Below are 24,458 nucleotides of genomic sequence, written 5' to 3'. Positions count from 1 at the left end.
TGGCAACACTGGGCCTAATTCTCAACCAGCTGGAGCTGAGTGGCGGCTGCCCAGTCAAGACAGGGCCCCTCTCTGCAGCTCCCCACGGCTGCCTTGGTCTTGCATCAGGCTTACTTCTTCCATTTACTCTGAAACCGCTGGACTAGATGCTCCCTAAAGACCACTCTAAATTGAAAATGATATGATTTTATGATTCCAGGAATCTAGGAAGTCCATGGATAGGGCAGAAAATCAGTATTAAGCTCAGGGGTTCTACAAACATGTAAACTTTCGAGCTCAAGTATATATGAGTCACGGCACAGCCTACTGTCACTAACAAGGTATATGTCACTTTTACACTGGGGTCCCCAGAAACACAAAGGGCAGCTGCCTATGCCAGTACTGATCTCAACCAGCTTTCTGGGCTTTCGTTATCCAAGGACAGCCAGACCATGGAGCCCATGCTGAGAAACTCTAGGTAACAATAGCTGTCCCAGTGCAGCATCTAAGGAGCGGGAGAGACAACGCTGCATGGTCCCCTTGTATTCGAACGGCTCCAGTCGTGGGTGATTTTCGACTTCTCTTCTGGTGGGCTTTCCATCCCTTCCCAGAAAGCCAGTAGGCAAATTCCCAAAGCACTTGGGAGTACAGTTTTTACACTCCCATTTGGGGACACAGTCCGGAGAGTACAGAGTGAAGAAGTCAAAGCTTATCCTCTGCCAGTGGGGCACCTGTTCTTGGGCCCTTCATCAGTGTGACAGTGACCCCTTGGGTGGTCTGTCTGAAACTGGTTTTCTCTCCCAATAAGGCTGAGACCAGGGAACTGCCCTTTGATACCAATTGCAAGTACTCTGCCTCATGTGCATTCATGCTTGAGCTGCACAGAACACTCAGGTGATTGACTGGGAAAATAAAACAACTTGAGGGACAAAGCCCAGTGAGCAAGGGAACAGGAGAGAAATGGGGAATGGGCCCTTTAAGTATGTCTGGTCCTATCACTATGTAAATTCTCTAACAGCAAGAAGGACTCAAGAGCAGCAGAATGAGAGTCCCGAGTTAGTCATTCTTGTGTCCATCACGGGCTAACCATGTCTTTGTCTTCATCCTAAGAGCCAGTGGCAGACAAAGGAAGACACAGAGTGAGTCCAGAAGGGGGAAGAAGGCCCTCATGATGCATATACACCTTCTGCAGCAGAAATCACTAGCATGGGCCACTCCTGGGGTCCTTCTATCCCCCAGAGCTTCTCTGGGCAAACGGACATGAATTCTACGCCTGTCGCTCATGACTATTTCACTCTGTGTCTCCCAGTTGAGAGATATCCAAGAGAAAAAAATCTTTCATTGTAGTTTTCTGAATCTGAAACCCCATTAGATGCTCAATGTCAGAAATCTATACCTGATTATATCACAACAAGTGAAATTGAGGAAAATGACAGCACTATTTAAAGCTGCCATATTTGGTTATGGGTGATAAGAAATGATGCACAGCCATGGGAAAAATTCCTGGAGACTCAAGTTATAAAACATAGAACATCACACAAACAAGGATCAAGACATAAACAGAGCTCCATTGGAAACATATCAGTCACGTTGGCAAGGCAACATCTGATTCCACTTGTGATTGACTGACGCCAACCAGAAGAGCAAGGAATGGGCAGTCATTTGAGATTTGGGTCTGAGCTCGCACAGCCTAGGCTTGGGCTGAGCCCAAGCTGTTTTTCTGATGCCAAAGAGAAGTATGTTACTTGTAAGGCTCTGACCGCCTACCTTTTTTTTTTTTTTCCTATGCAGATGCTTTTGATTGCTTCCTTCCCCAAAGACATCTGAGTACTGGTGCTTGGGGCAAATCAGGTGTCACACGCCACAGGCATTTCTTCCTAGTAATAGATTTTCCTTAACCCAAAGGATATATGACGGTGATGCTCTTCTTCTGAAGAACTCAAAATGCTTCACTACGTTCTCTTGATTTCAGTACCCAGTTCTCCATATTGACAGATGGAAGAACTGCGACCCACGGAGATTAAGCGCCTTGCTCAAATCACTGGTGATGGCTTCAATTTCTCTGGTGCTCATTCGCCAACTGTGCCATAGGGATGCCATGCTCTCCTTCTTTCAAATGGCAGCTGTACCACGTCTCCCTCTCCTTTTTATCTTTGAATTTGCTCCAATAAACTCCTTCATTAATCCCATGCCTTCTTCCCAATACCAATAGAATCCCAACCTACTCAATCTCACCCCCTTAAAGTACTTTAAACATCATTTATTTATACCCATCATCATTTATGATGACTCTGTTGCATTTATAGGCATTTGTATTGATTTATACGTGTCTCTGTTGACTACAGGTTGGGCTGGTTCCTTCTGGCGAATACAACCACTTTGAAGGTAGATAACTGGTTATATATAGTCTATGCCCCAAATGTCTATGACAGATCAAGTCCTGCAGATGGGGTGGAAAATGAGACGGCACCAAAATGAAAAGTGGTTCCTTGACTTGTGTACTGTCCACCTCAGAGACAATGATGCTTCAGACTGACCACACCAGAGCCAGCATCACTGATGCCATCTGATGGTGAAAGAGACTGGGCTGGTCACCCAATGATCACAACCCCTGCATGGTGAGGCCCTTTGAATGTTAGCAGTGGAGCTGTCCATGGAGCTATGAAGTGGTACTAACCTCCCCTTGCCTGTTGAAAATTCCTCTTATCCATAAAGAAAATCCGTGAACTCACTGATACTTCCTTCTCTATGTACTAGAAGAAATGACATTATAGTAAGGAAGTAATTGCTTTCCCAGAGTCTGGAGCCAAATGCATAAGGACACCAGAGCCAGGTAATGCAGGGCAGGTAGTGAATTAAAACACAGACTCTGGAGTCAGCCTGTCCAGGATTGAATCCTGGCTGTGCCACGTACCATTATGTGTCCCTGTGCAAGTTACTTCACCTCTCTGGGTCTCCATTTCCTCTTTTGTAACATGGGGGTAGTAATAAAACCTACCTCATGGGTTGTTTTAACACACCGTAAGTGCTGTAGAAGTGTTTGCTCCCCCTCTGTCTAATGGTAGCCACGAGTGAAGGGGGTGCAGGGAGATGGTATATGACAAAAGAGGGAACTTCCTTTTATATTGATTCTCCGTCAGTGGACAAGAAATACTATTTTCTGTCCTATAGGAGCACGTGCTAAAGATGCTTGGAGGGAGAATGCCGTCTGGCCACAGTCGCTTTCCATAGCTCCTAGAGTTTCCATGGGTAATAATACATAAACCATGAGGGTTCCCCCAGGGCTCTCCAGGGAGGCGATTAGGGTAATACCAGGCTCTCTTCTGGAAGGCTGGCCCTTAGAAGCTGGTGATTGCAATCTTTGGAACTCAGTTCCACCTCAGCCTTCCCCAAAAAGTCAAGACAGAGTGGCTCAGATGTGCAGCAGGTTCTCCTGTGTCTATGTAAGGGCTGTGTACCCTCATCCCCATTTCCTACACACAAACCAGTGATAGCAACTCTCTTCCTTCCCTGAATCCGCTCCTTCTCCAGCACAGCCGATGACAAAGGCGCATCCTGTCCCCCATGTGGTTTTGCCAGGCTTTAGAACTAAATGGCCATTCACAGAGAGGTTTCTTTCCACTCCTACTTGTCATCAATGGCCAATAAGATACTCTTTAGGGCTAAGGGAAGCGCCAGGAGCCCATGGATAACCCCCCTCAGTGTGTCTGCAGTGGACTGTCTCGATGATACTTTGGTTTAGCACGCACTTCTCACATCCGGCTCCAAGAGTAAAAAAGAAGTAAGCAATTAATTCCTCTTCACTTAAAACACCCAGATGGGTTTGTTGCCTATATAACCCAGATGCTGGCATATCTATTTTCACTTTGCTGATTGGAAATCTGGCAGGAGAAGACCTAAGTTCTAAACCTGGCCCTGACCTTGCCTTGCTGAGTGATCCTAGGTGAGCCACTCAGCTTCGCTGGTGCTGTTTTCTTCTTCCAGAAAGTGGGACACCACAATCAACGTGAAGGGGGCGATGTGAGAACTACTAAAGTAATGTTGATAAAGTCCTTGAACTTCTTGAGAGAGGAGAACTCAATAAATAACCAATATTAACATGATTATACATTCAGGGAACCATATTTCCATTATATGGGCTATCATGTTACTTAGCTTTAAGGAACAGAACTTTATTCATTTTCTGTTTTCTTATAACAGAGTATTAAGCAGTATTAGAAATGATTCACTGGTTTACTTAGCTTTGTTCTCCATTTTCCTAGACAGTCTTTCTGAGATGAAACAGACCTTCTTGAAAAACAACTGATACATCCAGCAAAAATGCCAGACATTCATTTAATGTTGACATTTATTTCTTGCTCACTTTTTAATCACTGTCTGCTTTGTTTTTTTCTTTTCTTTCTGTTTTTTTTTTTTTTTTTTTTTTTACTTTTGTTTAGAGATAAGACTCTAGCCAAGAGTTAAGAAGAGAAAAAGAACAGAGTGTGAAACTTTCACATTTGCTATTCAAAGGTGGAGCAGGACGTTGGACAGGAAAATAGTAAACTCACATTTTCAAGGGAGGCTTAGATGTTCTGGCTTGCTTAGGACACTATATGGGATCATAGATAGTATCCTCTGATTAGAAGGGATCTTGAAAGATCACCTAACACATGACCTTGACACAGAGAAATATACCTACTGTACCATAAAGATAGATAATTGGAAATGTATGGACTTGGAGATCGAAAACCTGGGTTCCATGCCACCCCACCATTGCACACTCTTTCCTCTTTCCACTGCACCACTAGCCACGACTGGCCTCAGAATCCTTCTGTGCAAAATGGGAATCCTACTGCCTGCCTCGGGGGATGGCTGTACTAAACCAGAGACTGTATGTGAAAGTGCTTCATGAATAAAGAGGTGTTAGTCAACATACAAATATACTGGACATACACCCAACCTCCTTGAATATATTGACACTGAATTGTTTAAACTTGATTATCCATTTGGGGCTATATGCGCCAATGTCGAATCCCAGGTTGGTTTCTGGCACGCTCTGATGAGGCTTTGCTTCAGCAGTCAGTGTGTGCTTGAGGCATACAAACTTACTTTAATATTAATCTGAGCAAAACATCATTAGGGAAATCGCTGCTGCAGAAAAAAAGACAGAGAGAAAACTACATGATACACTCTAACATCAAATGTGAATGGTTTTGTTTTTCCATGATCTTTCCTCTTCCATTCACAGATATTTGGGAGCTTACAGTATGCATCAATTCCATAGAACTCTGGACTGCAAAATGCATCAATTCGATAAAACCCTGCACTGCAAAATGCCCTTGGGGTTACACTGCTATGCTAAATACTGAACTTCTCAATAAGAAGAAGTGAGCTAATATGCCAAGGAAATCAAGAGAGTCTTGAACTTCCGATGTCCAGTCGTTTGACTCCTATCTTTGCAGTACCAGGGGACACCCCAGATTCTAAAGGCTGAATCCTCCATGTATGGCCTGGAAGCTCATCTGGCCCCAGCCGGGGGTTCCCATGCCTTCTCAGGTCGGTGCTATGCTGTCTGTGGTATGTGGAGGCATCAGGGAGGGAGGGAGCAATGGGTTCAGGTGGCCGCCACGACCAGGCCTGAGCACAGGATGGGTCTGAGCTGCCCCAACATCTGCCTCCCCTCACTTTTTGTTCTCAAGGCCAATAGAGTAAAGGCCAGAAAGTAAAAAGAAATCTATTTGGGTCACTCATCCTACTGCCTGGAATACTGGGCCTCCTGGCAGAAGCCAGGCTCCTGGGGGTCAGTGCTGCTCGACCGTGAGCCACCAAGGGAAGTGGTGGTCACTGCCTGCAGAATCACAGGTCCCTCCCTCCCTCCCCCTTCCTTTCTTCCCTCTGTACTTATGAAGTAAATATCACATGTTTAGGATGAGATATTTTCCATACCAAAAATCATATCATAAAAATTTATGGTCTAATACCATACAATATCACTTATATGTGGAATCTAAAATGTGACACAAATGGACTTATGGACAAAACAGAAACAGACTCACAGACATAGAGAACAGACTTCTGGTTGCCAAGGGGAGGGGGGGTGGGGGAGGGTTGGATTGGGAGTTTGGGATTAGCAGATGCAAACTATTATATATAGAATCGATCAACAACAAAGTCCTATTGTATAGCACAGGGAACTCTATTCCGTATCCTGTAATAAACCATAATGGAAAAGAATATGAAAAAGAATATATAGGTACATATGCATAACGGAATCACTTTGCTGTATACCAGAAACTAACACAACATTGTAAATCAACTATACTTCAATTTTAAAAAATGTATGGTCTGGCAAAAGGGTACTTTCTCCCCAGTGTATCTCCCACTAGAATCTACTCAGGGAGAGAGAGATAAACAAAGAGTAATATAACGCAGCATATAGATGTTGTTATAGAGGTACAGGCAGAGGGCAGCAGCTCAGAGAAAGAAGCAATCAGCCCCATCTAGGGGAGTCACATTTGACAAGTGCCATTTGAGCTGGGTATTAAAGGCTAGGGAAGACCTTGTTAGACAGTTGAGGGACAAGAAGATGAGTATGAATCTAGATAAGAAGACAGGAAGAGGTTGACATGATGGGAAAAGGAGTAAGCAGTACAGGATGAAGGTGCCTGCAGCAAAGAGATGGAAGTGGAACAGGAGAGATCGGCTTTTATTCTCCACGCTAAGAAGGCTGGATTTTTCTCGTAAGTGATGTGCAGCCGGTGAATGATTTTAAGTCGGAAGCTGATATGATGACATTTGTGAAAAAAAGATAAATAAATAAGTAAAATAAAACAACTCTCAGGCTGCAGGATGGATTGAGGATAGATGGTAGTGGAGAGAAGTTCACATACATTTATGAAATGTAATAGCTGGGGGAAGGGATAAATTGGGAATTTGGGATTAATAGATACACACTACTATATAAAAATAGATAAATAACAAGGACCTACTGTATAGCACAAGGAACTAGATTCAACATCTCAACTATATTCAATTACATATATAATTGAATCACTTCGCTGTACACCTGAAACATTATAAACCGACTATACTTCAATAAAAAGTGTAATAACTAACACTTTATTGTGCACATGTCAGGCGCTGTTATAAGTGCATTACATATCTATCCTCATTAAATGTGCATGGCAACCAATTTTTACAGATGAATAAGCTGAGACACAGGTGCCCTGCAGCCAGTGAGTGTCAGATCTGGGAATAAACCAGGCAGTCTGGCTCCAGAGTCCATGATTTTCACTCTATTGCTTCCTGGTGAATGCTTACAATAACAGTGGCCCTTTGATGGGGATACAGTAATGGATAAGAAACACCTGCCTTCAAGGAGGATACAGGCCACTGGGATGGCAGCAGTTGAGGTTAGAGATGAGGAGAGTATATCTGAGGACTATTTAGGACGTGAGCAGACCAACTGACCATGTGAGGAAAGAGAAGCGATGGACAGCTCAGGTGGCTGGATAGAGATGGTGTTACCTGAGATGGGGCAGAGGAGGGGAGGGAGGAATATACCGAATGAAGTTCGTGTCACTGTTTTTGAGGTGCCTCTGAGATATCCAGGTGGGGACGCCTTAGTAATGTGTTTAAAATATGCTTCTGGAATTTAGGGGAGCAGTCAGGGTTAGATTTATAGATTTGGGAAAGGGTGAGATTATCTAGGCAGAGAATTGGGAGAGTGAGAATAGAAAAGGGCCACGGACATTTAAGAGGCAAACAGAGAGAGAGAGAGAGAGAGAGAGAGAGAGGAAGCAACAGAAATGGTGGAAGAAGGAATAATCAGAGAGTCAGGAGGAACAGCGGGAGAAAATGGTGACTTGGATGCTAGGAACAGAGAGAGTTTTAATAAGCGAGAGGGATCTACAGTAACAAATGCCAAAGCCAGGATCCTTAGTCAGCCTCTGAGTGGCAGGGAGTAGAGGTCAAAAGAGCAAAACATTCTTCTGATTTTGGCCCTGGAGATGCCTGGGCAAAAACAGATTATGCCCCAAGGTTGGGAGGAAGGGAAATATCCCATAATCAACTTATGACGATCCACATTCATGAAAGAACCTAGGTAATCTGAGATTGCTGGAAATTCACAAATTATTTCTGGTTATCTTCAGGCTTCAGAGACATACCTGCCACCACTTGTTATCTTGGAAGGTTTTGAAGGATTTCTAACTAGTCATTTATACTTTGTGTTAATTATTTTTAGTTTTGCACAGAGGTTTGATTATCACCAGACGCTCACTTTTCAGTAACAATCACTCCTGACTCAGGTGACCTCAGACATAGAGCTAAGAGAGTCTAGGTCATTATAGATTATAAATGAAATTAAATGAACCATATTTTTGCTCACAGAGAACTATCAATCAGAAAAAATTCACAAAATAATAAACACCCAGCATTCAATTTCATCAACTTAACGCTATTGTATCAGAGAGAGCTTCTCTGTGTAGTTTTAGATTTTGGCGCTCATGGTGAACTCTGCCGGGCTACCCTTTGGTATTAGCTGTTCCTGCTGATGCCTCTTTTCTTTCAGATTCTGTGAAGTTCATCTCAGACTTGTTCTCATTGGATCTCCCCTGATTTAATCGAATCAGGATCGTTCTCTCCCCAGCTCACTCTTTGGTACTTTCTAAGCATTCTGCCTCATACACAGAATGCACTCAATAAATATTTGTTGAATAAACACATAAACTGTCAGTTCTGCTTAGTGTGAGCTGTTCACGCCAGCACTCAATTTTTACTCAGCTTGGCCCCCTGTTAGAAATCAGATCTGAGCAGCTGTGTGGCACACTAGTGCGTCAGTAAGGAGGTGGGGAGAGGGGAGGAATGCTGACCTGAGAGGGGAGCTGTGTGGGTTAGGTTCTCCAGAGAGACAGAGAGAACCAGGAGGGGGTCTGTGTGCGTGCATGCGTGTGTGTGTGTGTGTGTGTGTGTGTGTGTGTGTGTGAAAGAGAGTTATTTCAAGGAATTGGCTCATGTGATTGTAGGAGCTGGTAGGTCCCAAATCTGTAGGGCAGGAAACTCAGACAAGATTTCTATGTGTTAGTCTTGATACAGAATCCCTTTTGTTTTGGGAAACCCATTTTTGTTCTCAAGGCCTTTTAACTGATTGGATGAGGACCACCCATATTATCAAGGGTCATCTCCTTTCCTTAACATCAGCTGATTGTAGATGCTAATTGCATCTGCAAAATACCCTCACAGTATCATCTAGACTAGGGGTTGACCAAACATCTGGACATTAGAGCCTCGCTGAGCTGGCACATAAAACTTCACATCCCAGAACTAATGCAGGGGAGCTCATACAGTTATAGGTTTGCACGTGGTAGGAAACATCTGGCCAATGATGCAATTAAGATTGTCCAGAGGATCGGAGAACTGGAGTTTGGTTCTGGCCAGAGTTGATATTCAGGACAATCGTGTCCTGGGTGGTGACGGTAGCCTAGCAACAGATGTTCCCAGGGGGTGGAAACACTTGGGATGACGCGTCTTCACCCATGTGGTTCCTCTTTGCCCATCGGGTCACGAGTGGAGCTCTAGTGCCCTTGGCCTTAATCAAGAAATCAAGGCCAGAGCCTTGCCATGTGGTCTGGCCAGAGCAGAAAGGCTGTGTGTCTCCATTTCTTTTGGATCCTCTTCAAGGCTCAGTTGGGTGGGGGGGCACAGTGGGGCAGGCTCAAGAAACAGCACTGGCTGGAAAGCTGCCTCGGGGGTACCAATAGATGTAATGATGACAAGAACGTTGTCCCAAGAGTCAGGAGACCTGGATTCCAGGCCCAGCTCCAGAGGTGACCTTGGTCTCCTCATGTGTAAGATGGGAATTATAACATCTTCCTTCTTTCCTCAAAGAACGGCCCTGAGGACCAACTGAGAACAGGGGCACAGAGAGCCTCACTTACAAGTTATGCACAGGTCACACAAGGCAGGTGGCAGCCTGGTGTCACAGAGAGAGCACAGGCTCTCACCACACCATCCTGGGTTTGAACTCTGCTCTTACATTAAGTGGTGCGTGAGCTTGGCCACGTTTTTAGAACTGATTGCCACTGTTTTCTCATTTCTAAAATAAGAACAAGTCGACGGTATTCATTCACTAGGACTGCCGTAACAAGGTACCACCGACTGGGGGGCCTAACACAACGGAAGTGTATTGTCTCACAGCCCCAGAGCCTAGAAGTTCCAAATCAAGGTGTCAAGGACCATGCTGTCTCTGAAGGCTTTACAGGAGGGTCTCCTTCGTCTTCTTCGAGCTTCTGGTGGCAGCTGGCAATCTGTAGCGTCTCTTGGCTTGTAGATGCATCGCTCCAGTCTGCCTCCAAATTCACAAGGTCTTCTCCCCTGTAGGCCTATGGCCAAATTTCCCATTTTTTATAACGACATCAGTCATTGGATCAGCCCTGCCCCATTCCAGTATGACCTCATCTTAACTTGATTCTATCTGCAAGGACGCTGTTTCCAAGTAAGGTCACATTCACAGGGCTGGGGGGGTTAACGCTTCAACACAGCTTTGGAGGGGACACAATTCAATCCATAACAACAGCCCACATCACAGGGGCCTGAAGAGCATCTGGCACATAAGAGGCACTCAGTGAATGGGAGTTATCCTCGTGGAAAGGAGAGGAGGAGGGATCAAAATCCCCCTTCACTCACAAGACAGATGCACCCGTCACAGCATTGACTGTGACCAAAACCTCCCATTTCTTTCTGTCTTAGCCTGGAGAGCTTGGGATTTTGAGGCTGTCTCCTCTTCCAGATGATTTGGCCTCTTTTTCCAAGTCAGGCAGGGGTCATGATGGACGCTGAGGTCCAGCCCAGAACCGGGCTCTTCGGAGCTGCCTGAGTGGTCTCTACAAGAAGACCTTCCTCCTGCAGAAACGGGCCACAGCTCCTGATGCCGTGGCAGCTGGCAGGCTAAGGCTGCAGACACGGATAATCCCCTTTCTCCAAGGCTGAGATCAGAAGCTGGAGGGTCACTTCCTCAGCAGGCATGTGGGGCGAGCTCTTGGGTCCCTCCCTGCTGGGCAGCCTTGTGGTGCCAGGTGCTGGAATACACCATGTTGGCATGACCTTGGACGCCTAAAGTGACTGGACCATTGGGGAAATCCACATAGTAGCTGTGCACTTAGAGCCAGTTTGGATGAGGGTGTGCTCTCCCCCTACCAGCCAGTAACTTTGACGTCACGTCCATCCTCTGGTGCCCATGGGGGAGCTTTCTCAAACTCATTTTTATACTGACTCTAGCCACCTAACCAGAGAAGTCTTTTTTTGTAAGGAATGCAGAAGAGGGGACAGGCCAGGTATAAGTGACATTACATTATCCGCTCTTTATTCCCCAGTACAGATAATCAAGAGAGGGAGTCTGCGTTGCCTCACCAGATGCGATGCGCAAAGTGAACAGAGGTGGGCCTGAAAGTTGCTGAAGGCCTTGGGAAGTCCGGGCTGGGGACCCACCCCCTAGGAGGAAGCAGAGTGACTCATGGGGCCGATGACCAACACACTACGAACCAAGGGTTGAATGATCATTCTTGGCCTTCCCTATTCAGTGCGGCAGAAGCAGTTTTTACTGGAAAGCCCTCAACTGTGACTCTTCCATTCCTGCAAGTCCTTGCAGCTGATGGGGGAAAAAATAGCCCAGCACATTTGCATTTAAGTCTTGAAATCTAAATATTTCTGTGAGTCATTCATTATTATCATATAACTCAGTGTTTGCATGCAAATAACTTTAATGCCATAAATGCTTATAAAATAAATCTCTTACCATATGAACTCGGTAAAGAATGCTAATTCCCAGAGTCATGAATGGCTTTGAGAAATCAATCACCTTCTCCCGTTCAGCAGTAATGGTGAGGCCCGCCACGGCCAGATCTGCTTTCTGAAAGGAACAGACAGAGATCATCAGAGGGGTGGCCACAGGAGATGGGGGCACAGGGACTTGTGATCAGAGGCCGTCACTAATGGGGAGATGTTTCTCTGGTCTGGCTTCTCTGCTTGGGGACTGACCCTAAGTAGCCAGAGGTCTGAACGATCACTCGTGAAAAGACACGGATGGATATTGAAGCTGTAACTCATGTTCATTTGAGGTTAGACCCCTTTAAATATATAAATTAGTATTAAAAGGGGGGATCACTACTGACTGTTCAGACAGACTCAAAATGCCCTAGGCGAGGGAGAACTGGCAGATACAACTTCTGGATACTCAATATTGAGTCGTTTTTTATTCAGCTGATTAACTTGTTGAACAACGAAACTTCACTGAGTCCCTCTGCTGTGTGCACTTTGGTGAGGGAGTTACAATGAAAGATAAAAATGATGGCCCCCTGGAAATTAGAGGCAATCTAATGCAACCCCAGGAAATAAAGGCCAAGAAATTGAGCAAGGGGCCCAACATCACAAACCTTGTCCTTGTCAGCAGTAGTACCTCACCTCAGGCTTCCTGGACCATTGGCCTTATGTTTCAGTCAAGGTTAAAATCCAGGTGCCACAGGGCTTCCCTGGTGGCACAGTGGTCGGGAGTCCGCCTGCTGATGCAGGGTACACGGGTTCGTGCCCCTGTCTGGGAAGATCCCACATGCTGCGGAGCGGCTGGGCCCATGAGCCATGGCCGCTGAGCCTGCGCGTCCGGAGCCTGTGCTCCGCAACGGGAGAGGCCACAACAGTGAGAGGCCCGCGTACCACAAAAAAATAAAAAATAAAAAAATAACACATTGAGGTCAGGGGCTTCCCTGGTGGCGCAGCAGTTAGGAGTCCGCCTGCCGATGCAGGGGACACGGGTTCGTGCCCCGGTCCGGGAAGATCCCACGTGCACTGAGCGGCTGGGCCCGTGAGCCATGGCCACTGAGCCTGCACGCCGGGAGCCTGTGCTCCACAACGGGAAAGGCCACAGCAGTGAGAGGCCCGCGTACGTAAAAAAAAAAAAAAAAAAAAAAAAAATCCAGGTGCCACAGCAGATCTCAGCAAAGGGTCTCTGGTCCCTTTCATGCAAAATCACCAGGTGTTTCCTTCTTTTCTCTTTGCCCCTGCTGTGTACCTCAAGTGCCCACACCTGATGGAAGTCTGGCCTGAATTAAGGTCTCCTGGGAAAGGAGAGGCTGTCAGCTTCCTCAGTACACCTCTCTGTCAGGAAGTTCTTCCTTGTGTTTAATTTCAATCCACCCTGTTGCAAAGCAAGCTTACTACCTATTGGCCTGCTCCCCTATACATGGAGCGGCGGGAAAGGCCCAGAGCTGGCGTTCAGTTCTGGCCATACTCTGCACTAACTAGCTAACTAGCGTAGGCTAGTCATTTCACTTCTCTTGGCTTCCTTAATCTCATCTGTAAACCAAGGATGTGGGGTTGAGACAGTGCCAGAATCCTTCCCAGCAATTCTCTGCAAGTGATTCTCAGAATGTGGTCTAGGACCACCAGCATCAGAATCACCTTATTCTGATTAAAGAATAAGAATATTAAAGAATAAAGGGCTTATTAAAATGTGAATTCCTGAGTCTCATCCCAGACCCCATGGATCAGACGCTGGTCGTGGGGCCCGGGAATCTGCATTTGTGACCAGTTGCCCAGGTGATTCTGACTTATACTGATATTTAAGAATGATGTTTTATAACCTAGACATGTATCCCAGACTGGTCTCCATTGAGGTTTACATTTCAGCTTCCTTAACTCCTAATTCTGGTGGATCAGTTGATATAAAAGACGGAGAAAGAAATGAGGGAAAGTGAGGTATCCAACAACCTACAAACAGGCCAATCAGTTCCGAATAAGTACACACACACACACACACACACACACACACACACAGGCACATACACACACGTGCACGATTCTTCCTAAATCATTGCAAAGGAAGTAAGGAGAGAGACATGCCACCCTCATTTTACGCACAGGGGATTTATAAGTTGTGAACAAGACGAATACAACCATTGGCAAAGATCAGTTTCTTCTCATCTCAGCCCCAATCCTCCACCCCAATTCATGCTAAAGGAGTCACACGATCCGGCATCGGTTAACAACTTCGGGCCTTATAAAGTGAGGCCAGGCTTAAAAGAGACTAGAGTGCAGATGTAAGAGATTTTTAATAAAAAATGAAAAATGTGAATGACTCATTGGGTTCATTCTGTATTTCTCGGAGAGAGTGTTGATGACTGCTGTCAAGTGAATCAACCCTGGAGGAGAGAGTGAAGTTTGATTAGAAGATTGTTAGTGCCTTCATTTGGGGGACCCTTCAGAGAGTTGTTTGGGCCTTTCAGAACCTCAGCCCCTCCCTCAACGATGGTGGCCCCGACCTGAAGTCCTCTCCGAGCACACGTGTAAAGCAACAGAAATCAACCACAAAGGCGCAGCAGGTGCAGTGCTGGTCCCCTGTGTGCAGCCAAGCCCCGCAAGGACCTCGGGAGGAGGAGACAAGAGTTAAATGGGCTGGAGTGAATGAACTGAAGAAAAGGGTAGAAAAATGCAAACTGATAAGACGGGCAAGAGGTAACCACAGCATCCCGTCCTTTCTCTGGTTATTAAAAAAAAAATAGATCTATCCAAACCAAGTAACCAAAATCGACAACTCTATCCTCAAATTTCTTCCCCCGAAACCCCCCGCCACAGGCTTCTTCCCAAAAGGGCAAACTTTGGATTGCAATTTGGAAATCATTTCACAAGTTTATAAAAGTTGGCCAGCGATGACATTATGGTGAAACAATTCCATATGGAGAGAAAGATGGAAATGGACAGCGTCCCGGGAGGGCGCTTTCCTGGATAGGAGCAGGACCACACACGCCGAGAGAGAGTCTGCCCCAGGCTCAGACAGGGTGCTTCTGTCGAGTCACAAACGGACAGCTCCCCAAACTGGGCCAAACAGGAAAACTGTCTCCTGTGGAAACTGCTGCCTCCTTGCCCCGGAGCCCATCTCTCTCTCCTTTGTCCCCCGCTCAAGAGTAAGCTGGGGGCAGGGGAGGCAGGGAAGGAGGGATGAGAAGCTAGGAGAAACCGCGGAGGTTAGGTACTGGTTGCTTTTTATTTTCATCGACTCAGTAGAGAACAGTAATCAGGTACCTTGGCTTCAACGCACCCTGGGGTACCAGCAACAACCTGGTGGGAGCAGGTTATTCCAAAAGGCATGCATGCCTTTTCTTTCTCCTTAGTTAAAAAGACATTGTGCTATAAAGCAGACTTAGATGCGGAGATCATGTGCCACAGAAACAAACTAATGACCAAAGCGGCGTGGCTGCAAAAAAATGCTAGCAATTGTGGGCGTGACAGGCCAAGGGAAGAGCGGGCACCATGACAGTTCACCCCAGCCCTCCTGCATCTCTGGGCACTCGTTGGGGAGGGCTGCGCTCTCCAGTTGAAAGAGCCACAGACAGGGCGTCAGAAGACCTGGCTCTCGTCACAGCTGGGCCACAAACTCACCGTGACCTTGGGCAAGTTATTCCGCTCTCCAGGCCTTAGTTTCCTCCACTCTGAAATGAGAGTTCAGTCAGATGCTCTCCAAGCTCTTTTCCGGCCCTAAAGTCCCAGGCTTTCATTTTGCAGGGCTCGGAGGGAAGGAGCTTCGTTTAACTGGCCCCTGTTTGCTCAAGAAGATGATAGCGGTCTCCAGAATTGAATGCCTCAGAGAGGTGGAGGAGGAAACTGTTTATCAGACTAGTCGGCAAAGAGTAGCACCCAAGGCAGGGGAGGCCAGAAAGGTCCGGAAGATACAACACCATCTGGAGAGAGCAGATCCGGAAGTGTAACCCCGGGGGCTGGGAATGCAGAAGAGGGTAGGACCCCCGGAGCCAGAGAAGGAAGACTGGGAAAAGGGAACATGCAAAGAGTTCTATTAGCATCATGATGCTCCGGGTTGCTGGTGTGCGTGTATGTGTGTGTGTGCGTGCGCGCGCACACACACAGGTTTATAAATACATTCTCTCTGAGAGAAAGACCTCTCTCCTCTTCCCATTTTTGATCGAAAGTGTTCTTTGAAGAGCTTTGTGTTCTGCCTCTGAGAGATCCCCTCTTTTATCTCCTGGATGTTAGTGGCATTTCCGAGGGGAGGGCAGGCTGCAGGCAGCCTGGAGGTGACTTCCAAAACATACTACTCTTCGCCTCCTGGGTTTCAATAGGGGTCATGCGACTGCTACGCTCGCCATCAGAACCCGAAGGCTTGGGGTGGCCGCTGCTCTTCTGCATGTGGGGCCTGGCTGGGAGGAAGACAGTGAATTCACAGCAGGGCTCAGGTCTGCGCCTGTCTCAGCCTGCTGCTCCCACCCTGTGCTTCCCCAAGATGCCACCAGGAAGGCCTCTGCCCGCAGTGCCAGATCCTGAAAGACCTGAAGGAACAAAGCTTTCCTCTGTCTCCCTCTCCTCCTCTTTTAGACACCTGCTGCCCCCTGTTGGGCCCAATTCTCTCCCTTCCCCTCAGCAATGCTCCAGCACCCTGGGCAGACTTCCATAGCTTCAGCCCTGCCCCATCCTCCCAGAGCCCCTCCCTTACATGGGGCCCAGTGAATGAGAGGATGGGGCGGGTCAGAAGACCTGGCTCTGCCTTTTGCTGACCAAATGCCCATAGCAACTCACTTACCCTCTCTGGGACTCAGTTTACCAGGCTATACAATGGGGCAATGCCTGCCTATCAGTATTATGTGAGAGTCAGGAAGAGATGATGGGTATGGAAGAGCTCCATAAACTCCGCACACTGTAGAGTCCGGCCACATCTATCTGGGACTATGAAGGCAGTGGAGAGGGTGGCTGAGACATAGACTTCAGCATGGGACAGACCTGTCTGGACTCTGTTACTTACTTACTTGCTCTGTGACCTTGGGCAAAAGTCATGTAACCTCTCTGAGCCTCAGTTTGCTCATCTGTAAAGTGGGGATAATAATAGTACCCATTTCCCAGAATTACGAAGAAAGTGAATGAGATGCTGCTTGTAAATGCTGAGCATGGGGCCTGGTTCAACGTAAGTACCTGATAAATGTCTGCTGTTAAGATGATAATGACAGTGATGATGATGATGAACTTGATGATGCTGAGAATCTCCACAGGGACCTCTGGAGACGGTATCTTTTTTAAAAAAATATTTATTTGGCTGCGCCGGGTCTGAGTTGCGGCATGCGTACAGGACCTAGTTCACCGACCAAGGCTCGATCCCGGTCCCTCTGCACTGGGAGCGCAGAGTATTACCCACTGGACCACCAGGGAAGTCCCTGGAGACGATATTTTAATGCATGATGAGTTGTAGGCATAGCTGGGGAGCAGTCAGGCCTGTTCTACCTCCAGGTAGGCAGAGGCCTCTGGACATTTGGCCCCTGGTAGCCTTTCCTAGGTGACCTGAGACATCCACACAGCTGTACTGACGCACTGTGCTTCCCTGGTGTGACTGCCCATCTCTGAAGACCCATGTGAGGACCCTCTTAGGGCTGGTACGGTTCCATCGCTTAGAAAACTCAAGGAAAAACTGCCATGCAGCTTGGAAACCAAATCGGGTCGTTCTCCAGCCTCTTCCCCGTTATATGATTCTCCTCTGCGGACGGCAGATTAAATGACGTCCCCAGCTCCCTTTGAATTCTTGGATCCACCATGCTATCTCTGATCAGCTTCCAGATCTTTTTTCTCTGGCTTTTTTACACAGCCCTCCTGCCTCCCAGTCGCCCAGGGTCCTGCTCCCTGGGGAGGCAGCCGTCCTCTACACCAACAGCTTTTCTACTCTTTTGCGGGTCACATCTGCACAGATCTTGTTTCACCTGCTGCTCAGGCCCCATAGTGCCTCACATTCTTTGCTGGTATTTATTTAACTCTGTAATTGTGTTACTTAATGCCGGAAAGCTTTGGGAGGCTACAGTTGGAATGAGAAAAAGCTACACAGAGTAAGGCTGTACTGAGCATTGCTGGAAGCCTTCATTCCAAGGTAATTGTCTCTGGAGATCCCCTGTACATTGAAAAGGCTTACAGAATTCCAAGCAAGGCCAGGCCTGAGGCGGTGAGAGCGGCGAGGACATTATCCATAAATACCCAGAAAGGAAAGACCCCCAAGTCCACCAAACCTGGCTTCCCAGGGAGGGACAACTCACATCAGGCTCTGGCGGAGGATCTGCGGGCTGAGGGTGACACGGGGCCACGGAGCTCATCCGGCCCACAGTAAACGCTGTGTCCTGGGCTCTGCCCTTGAGTGTGGAGTCTCAGGGTAGGCAGAAGCCACTGCCCCCTCCCCGGCAATCCCTTCCTCTTTAACACTCAGCATCCCCTCAACACTCTTTATTGACCGCCTGCCCTGCTCCTGGCAGTGTGCAAGGTTCTGGGATACACGGGGTGGGCAAACACAGGCATGGCCCCTGATGGCCAAGAGCTTGCAGCCCGGTGCGAGAGGCAGTTGTCAGATTGTTGAAGAAAAGATCTGTAAAACTACAGCTGTAATAAATGTTATAAAGGAGTCATTTGTGGCACCATGAGCAGGTAGAACAGGGGTTGGCAGAGTCTTCATGGGAGCTTTCTCAAGATGAGACTCAGTTACCTGAACAGGAATTACCAGTGAGAAGGCCTGGGGTGAGCACTCCCAGTGGGGGGGGGGGGGCGGTCAGCACGTGCAAAGGCCCTGAGGCAGGAGGGAGCTTGGTGCATTCCAGGGGCTAGAAGAAGGCCAGAGTGTCTGGAGTACACAGGGCTGGGGAGTGTGCTGTAAGATGAGGCTGGAGAGGCAGGCAGAAGATGCAATGCTTTGAAGAGGAATTGAAAGGCCCTGAAGTATTTTAAGCAGGATGAGACTTGTAATCTTAACACGTCTAACGCCTATAGCCCTTCCTGTGTGTCAATTTACTAACTAAGCAATTTACATGTGTTACTTCACTCAGTGCTCACAATACCCTTATGAGGTAGGTTACTATTATTACTCTCATTTTACAGATCAGAAAACAGAGCACAGAGAGGTTAAGGAACTTGCCCAAGCTTGCACAGCAAGTAAGTGGCAGAGCCAGGATTCAAACCTGGGCCGTTTGGCTTCAGAGGCTGAATCCTGAACCTGCAACAGATACAATTGGCTCTAGTGAATTCAAAAGATAGAAGAGAGACAAGAAAGGACCATCCTCCTTTTTATCCTCACTTCCTTGCCATTTATACCACTACACTGAGGGCAATCTGGTGTCTATGGCATCCCTTCACCAATGTCACTCCAGCCGGTCAGCAGTGACCTCCATGCTACAATGCCTATGGGGTGCTAGCCAGCTCTTATCTTGCTGAATCTCCTAGGTGGTCACTCTCTCCAGCCCCTGCCTGGCCCTCCTGAATGAGGCCAACATCAAGGACATAGCTCTCCCTCCCTCCACCTGCTCTGTCTTGTGACTACATTGCCCTGGTTCTCTGCCACCAGACCAAACTGGGCTCAAATCCCAGCCCTCCAGGTACTGTGTGACCATGAGTAGGTTTCACATCCTCTCCAAGCTCACTTTTCTCATCTGTAAAATGGGGATTGTAATTACCAACTGAGGGTTGTTATGAGGATAAATGAGATAGTACATATAATGCACAAAGCACAGTGCCTGGCATATTGTAGGTGCACAATAAATGGTGGTTATTAATATTCTTTTTCTAACAAAATTCACTTTTATGCCATGACAACTATACCTGTCCTCCCTCTTGATGTGTCTGTGGGAGGAGGTGAGCTCCACGTCCATCATCTTGATCTCCACCCCTACCTGTCCTCCCTCTTAAACAAGTATCCATGATCCACACTCCTTTAAAGCCCAGCCTGGGAGTCAGGCCCTCATGGCCCGCCCATCCGTCTGAGTTCAGTCTCATTTCCTGGCACTCCTCCGGAAGCACCCCCCCACCCCGGGAGTCTGGTTCAGCCAACTTTCAAACACACCTTGTACTTTCCTACAGGTGGAACTCAAATGATGCCACTCCTTCTACCTGGAATGTCCAACAGTAACTCTACTCTTCAAGGTCCATTCAAAGTCTACCTCCTCTGTAAAACCTTCTCTATCATCTTCCCAGGAATAAGCCTTCCCTCCTCACAATCAATAAAGGAGCTAAGACATGGCTTATACCATTCAGGTGGCATTTGCCATAAATTGCCTTGTATTAGAACAGGGGGCCTGGGCTCATACTCCAACTCTGCACTTGTTAGCTGTGTGACGTTGGGAAAGGACTTACCTTCTCTGTGTCTCAGTTTCTTCATCCATAAAGTGGGCACAACAACAGTTCCCACCCTCATGCAGCCTCTATAGGAATTAAATGAACAATCATGCAAAGTCTCTGCCTGGTGCAGAATAATTCTCAATAAATGTTAGCTCTTACTATTATTATTATTGTCACTGTGGACATTCATGCACATAACTTAGCTCCCCATTAGACTATAAGAAGCAGGGACCATGTCTTCAAAAAACTTAACTTATATAGTATTTCAAAGTTGCCATTTAGCTCCATTTTACAGACGAAGAAACTGAGGCCCAGAGAGGTTATTAATTTGCTCAAGTACACACAGCTAGGAGACGGAGAGAGCTACCTTCAGACGTACAGATTCTCAGGTCTGCTTTCTTATGACTGCACTGTTCACAGGGACGTTCCCAAAGTGGACACACGGTAAATCTCTAGTTAACAACCAGTGCAGCTAACAGTGCAGGGTACAGGGGGACAACACCCCAAACATGGCCTACCCTCCAGTCCCTCCTTGCTGACAGCAGAATCAGGCTGATTTCGGACGTGTGCCTGTATGTAGGAGGGATTTTGTCAGGAAGCTGGGTCATTATAACCGGATTCAAGTCATGGTCTGGACACCACTGTGAGATACAATTCCTCATCCTCCAGCCTAAGGAAGACTTGAAGCCCTAAATCCCCACTAGAGGGCTCCCTTCTCCCCTTGCCCCCTCCCCAGGCCCAGTTCCCTGCAACTCCTCGGGCTACACAGGGAGCCCAAGCAGAAGGGGAAGGGCCTCACACCCCGCCATTAAGGCAGCAATCAGCGGTGCTGGAGATGGGGGGTGGTTAATTACCCGCCGGAAAGAACGGGGAAGCTGAGGACAGGCCCTGGCTTTTCGTGCTGCTCAGTGGAGCAGATTAACATCTGCAGCTCAGCCCATTTCAAATTAGATTATCTGCTAACTTCCTGTCTTTTGATCCATTCACCTCCTGGGCGCCTTCCTCCCACCCTCCCCTGCCCTCACCTCGTGAGATGCCCAGGGAACCTGCCGTGATTCACCGGGGTCTCCATGCTGAGCTGCAAAGGGATCTGAAGGCGCCGGGGAGCTCGCTCTCACTCCTGGCTCCCCTGGCACTGGCGGGAACCCTCAGACTCCCTAATAACAGGCCTCAGCAACGTGCACAGCTGCTCTCCTGCCACAAGAGGAAGGCGGACTTCCCACTCCACCTGCCGTGGGCTGAGGCCGAGGAGAAACTTGTAGGGTCCCGTGGCACCTGCCAAATGTCTGGTGCCCTGTTCACTGGGGAGGCTGGGGGTCAACCCCACCATTCCTCCCTCCCCAGCCTGCTTGCTATTCAGAGGGAGGCCTTGATCAGAGCCTTTTCGGATCCATCGGAGCCCAAGTCTGTGGGATTTACTCGTGTTCCCTGGACTGAGCCTACAGGGCTCGGAGTCAGGCCCAGAGGAACATCAACATTCCTGGGGAAGCAGCAAAATTATTTGCAGGCCCAAGGGCTCCCCAGTGCTATTTCTCGAGCTGACAGCATACTCTCAGGGCTGGATGAATTTCTTTAGAGTTAAATTAAATTCCCCATGAAATATTTAGTTAGTTCAGCTCAGGGTTGCGTAATTGGCCTATGTGGGCAGATTTGAGGAAAGAACCAGGCTTGAGGAAAGAAGGGTTGGCAATTCGTTCACGGGTAAAGTTGTGCAGCACAGGGGTCCAAGCTGGGTCAGGAGGCCAACTAGATATTGCTGACCTTTGACCTCTTATCACATGCTCCCATCTCTAGCCATAGACCCTCTTGCCCTTTGGGGTCAGAGAGATGTATGTCTGAATCCCAGCTCTGCAATTCTCAGCTGAGCAAATTACCTGAAATCTGGGCTTCGGTTTCCTTACCTCTAAAATGGGCAAACACATGCCTATTTCTCATGATTGTTGTGAGGATTAAATCCGGTAACCTGTGTAGATGGAGCTCAGGGGTAGTCCCGCCCCTTACAATCCCCTCTTCCAACTGTAGCCAGTGGGGTGTTTGAAAGCTAAGGCAACTCATGCCATTCTCTGTATTGCCTTTTTACACTTTTTTATGCCATGGACCCTGTTAGTAGTCTGGTGAGGTCTGTTAACCCCTTCTTTAAAAATATTTTAGGGCTTCCCTGGTGGCGCAGTGGTTGAGAGTCTGCCTGCCGATGCAGGGGACACGGGTTCGTGCCCCGGTCCGGGAAGATCCCACATGCCGCAGAGCGGCTGGGCCCGTGAGCCATGGCTGCTGAGCCTGCGCGTCCGGAGCCTGTGCTCCGCAACGGGAGAGGTCACAACAGTGAGAGGCCCGCGTACCGTAAAAAAAAAAAAAAAAAAAAAATTAAAATGTTTATTATATTTGCTGTGTCACGTGACTGTATTACACAATACAGAATTACATAATTGTGATACACTGACCACGAGAGCCAGAGGCAGCTCTCACAGCAACATTCGAATGGCACCTTTGGCAACAGTCACAGGCATGGCTAATACCACTATGATTTGTTGCCCACATTTGTAATCGAAGGAAACTTTACATTTCAGTTTGAATTTAGAAAAAACATAGATGCAAATTTTTCCCTTCTAAGCTTATGGTCTCTCTTGACGCTCTCCTCAGACGCTTGGGTGTGAGTGGACCCCGGGAAAGGAACCCAGAGAGACCTCCCCGTTTACTGACCGTGATTCCTTACTACCAGGCATTGTGTGATAGGGCCGCGCCCTGCTTCTCAAATATGACCAGTGCCTTTGCGCCTTGGAATCCTGGCATTTACTCTTTCCCCTCCCTGCTCCACTCTGCCCTGGCCTCGGCGAGGCTGGCTTCCGCACACTCTGTTCGGATCTCAGAGTGGCCTTCCCAGAGTGTCCATCCAAAGACGCCCTCTCCCTGACACTCTCTGTGTAATTTCCTGGGTTTCTTCCTTCACAGCAATAACCACAATCAAAAATTTTCTTGTTCATGTATTCATCTACTTGTTTATTATCTTTAAAGCAAGCTCCAGGAGGCAGGAACCTGTTGTTTGCTGGGTCCACATGGGTCTCCAGAGCCTGGAACAGTGCCTGGCACGTGATAAGCCCCAAACATTTGGTAAAGGAAGGCACAACCAAATGAATGAATAGATGAATCAAAGCAAGTAGGAGCTCAGTTCATGTTATTTTCTCACCTTGAGTCTTGACTCATTGTGTCATAATGTCTTGGCTAAGAGCGCCCATGCTATGGCCTCCCTTGCTACTCACCAGCCACGTAATCTTAGGCAAGTGACCTACCCTTTCTGTACCTCAGTTTCCTCATCTGGAGAACGGGACTGTAATAATACATACCTCATAGGTGTGTTGTGAAGACTAAACGAATAAATATATGAAAAGCACTTAGATCACTGCCCGGGACAGAAAATGTTACAGAAGTGTAAGCTATTATTTTTTGCTGCAAGTTAAAGGATCAACTTCAATGTTATTTAAAACAGTAATTGTTTCAAAAAATGGATGCAGGTTTTGAAGAGAGAACAAAGAAATCCCATGATTGGAAAAGCAATATATACGATAGATGTTACACTGTGTTTAAGTAGTTGGGACGTGGAAAAGAAATAGCACTGAGAGTTTGGGTCTAGGCAGCTTCCACAGATGCAGTGATGCCCGGGGAAGCTTGAACTCTGCTTCCTCGCCTGGCAGCACCATTACCATGCCCGTCATCATCCCCCTGATTTTCTGAAGTTAGACCACTGATTTACACATCAAAGAAAATGAGAGAATCCTGTCTAATTTTTCAGGAGGATATGCTCATTCCTAATCCAAATGCTCCTTATTTCCCAATCAAACTCATAAAACCTCCAGCCCACATGAAAACGTGGCCATCAGTAGGCCCTGTGATAAGAGGCGGGGGATTTCCACTGATGAGTTCACACACTTCTGCCAGTTTCCCACCCTGCTGGCTGCCAGAAAAGCTGGTTAATAATGGTCTGGGACACAGCGTGAGGCCCTGACATTGAGCAAGGCTAACTGGCCCACACAGGGATCAAACCTGCAGCCCTGACCTTTCAGATAGAGAGCCTGCCTGCACTGACCAAGCCAGTTCTACACCTACTAGGGGCCTCTGGGTTTCAGGCCTGTGCGTGTAAAGCAAACTCAAGGAGGCTCAGACAGCAGTGTCGGCTGCTGGAGAAATCTGACAGTAGCTCTAGCTCGCGGGGCTTTCTTTTATTTCCCTTCCCACTTGTCAGCCCTGTATTTAGGAATGGCGTGATTCACAGGCCTGTTATTAGGACTGTTTTTTTTGTTTTGTTTTTTTGCGGTACGCGGGCCTCTCACTGTGTGGCCTCTCCCGTTGCGGAGCGCAGGCTCCGGACG

The 24,458-nt window shown here is 47.6% G+C and overlaps 1 protein-coding gene across 7 annotated transcripts in view; it reads right to left on the bottom strand.

Annotated features, from left to right (window-relative positions):
* The window catches only part of GRIK4 (glutamate ionotropic receptor kainate type subunit 4), a 446,784-nt gene that overhangs the window by 32,101 nt on the left and 390,225 nt on the right, over positions 1–24,458 (bottom strand). For all 7 annotated transcript variants that reach the window (XR_009564976.1, XM_060304197.1, XM_060304199.1 and 4 more), the window contains one exon: positions 11,756–11,869. Coding sequence is in view for 6 of the 7 variants with exons in the window: in XM_060304197.1 (XP_060160180.1) it covers positions 11,756–11,869 (114 nt within the window). In the remaining variant the exon portion in view is untranslated. The remainder of the gene's footprint in view (positions 1–11,755; positions 11,870–24,458) is intronic.

Source organism: Globicephala melas, chromosome 8, assembly GCF_963455315.2.
Source record: "Globicephala melas chromosome 8, mGloMel1.2, whole genome shotgun sequence".
Taxonomy (NCBI): domain Eukaryota; kingdom Metazoa; phylum Chordata; class Mammalia; order Artiodactyla; family Delphinidae; genus Globicephala; species Globicephala melas.
This window is presented reverse-complemented; position numbering and strand designations above follow the sequence as displayed.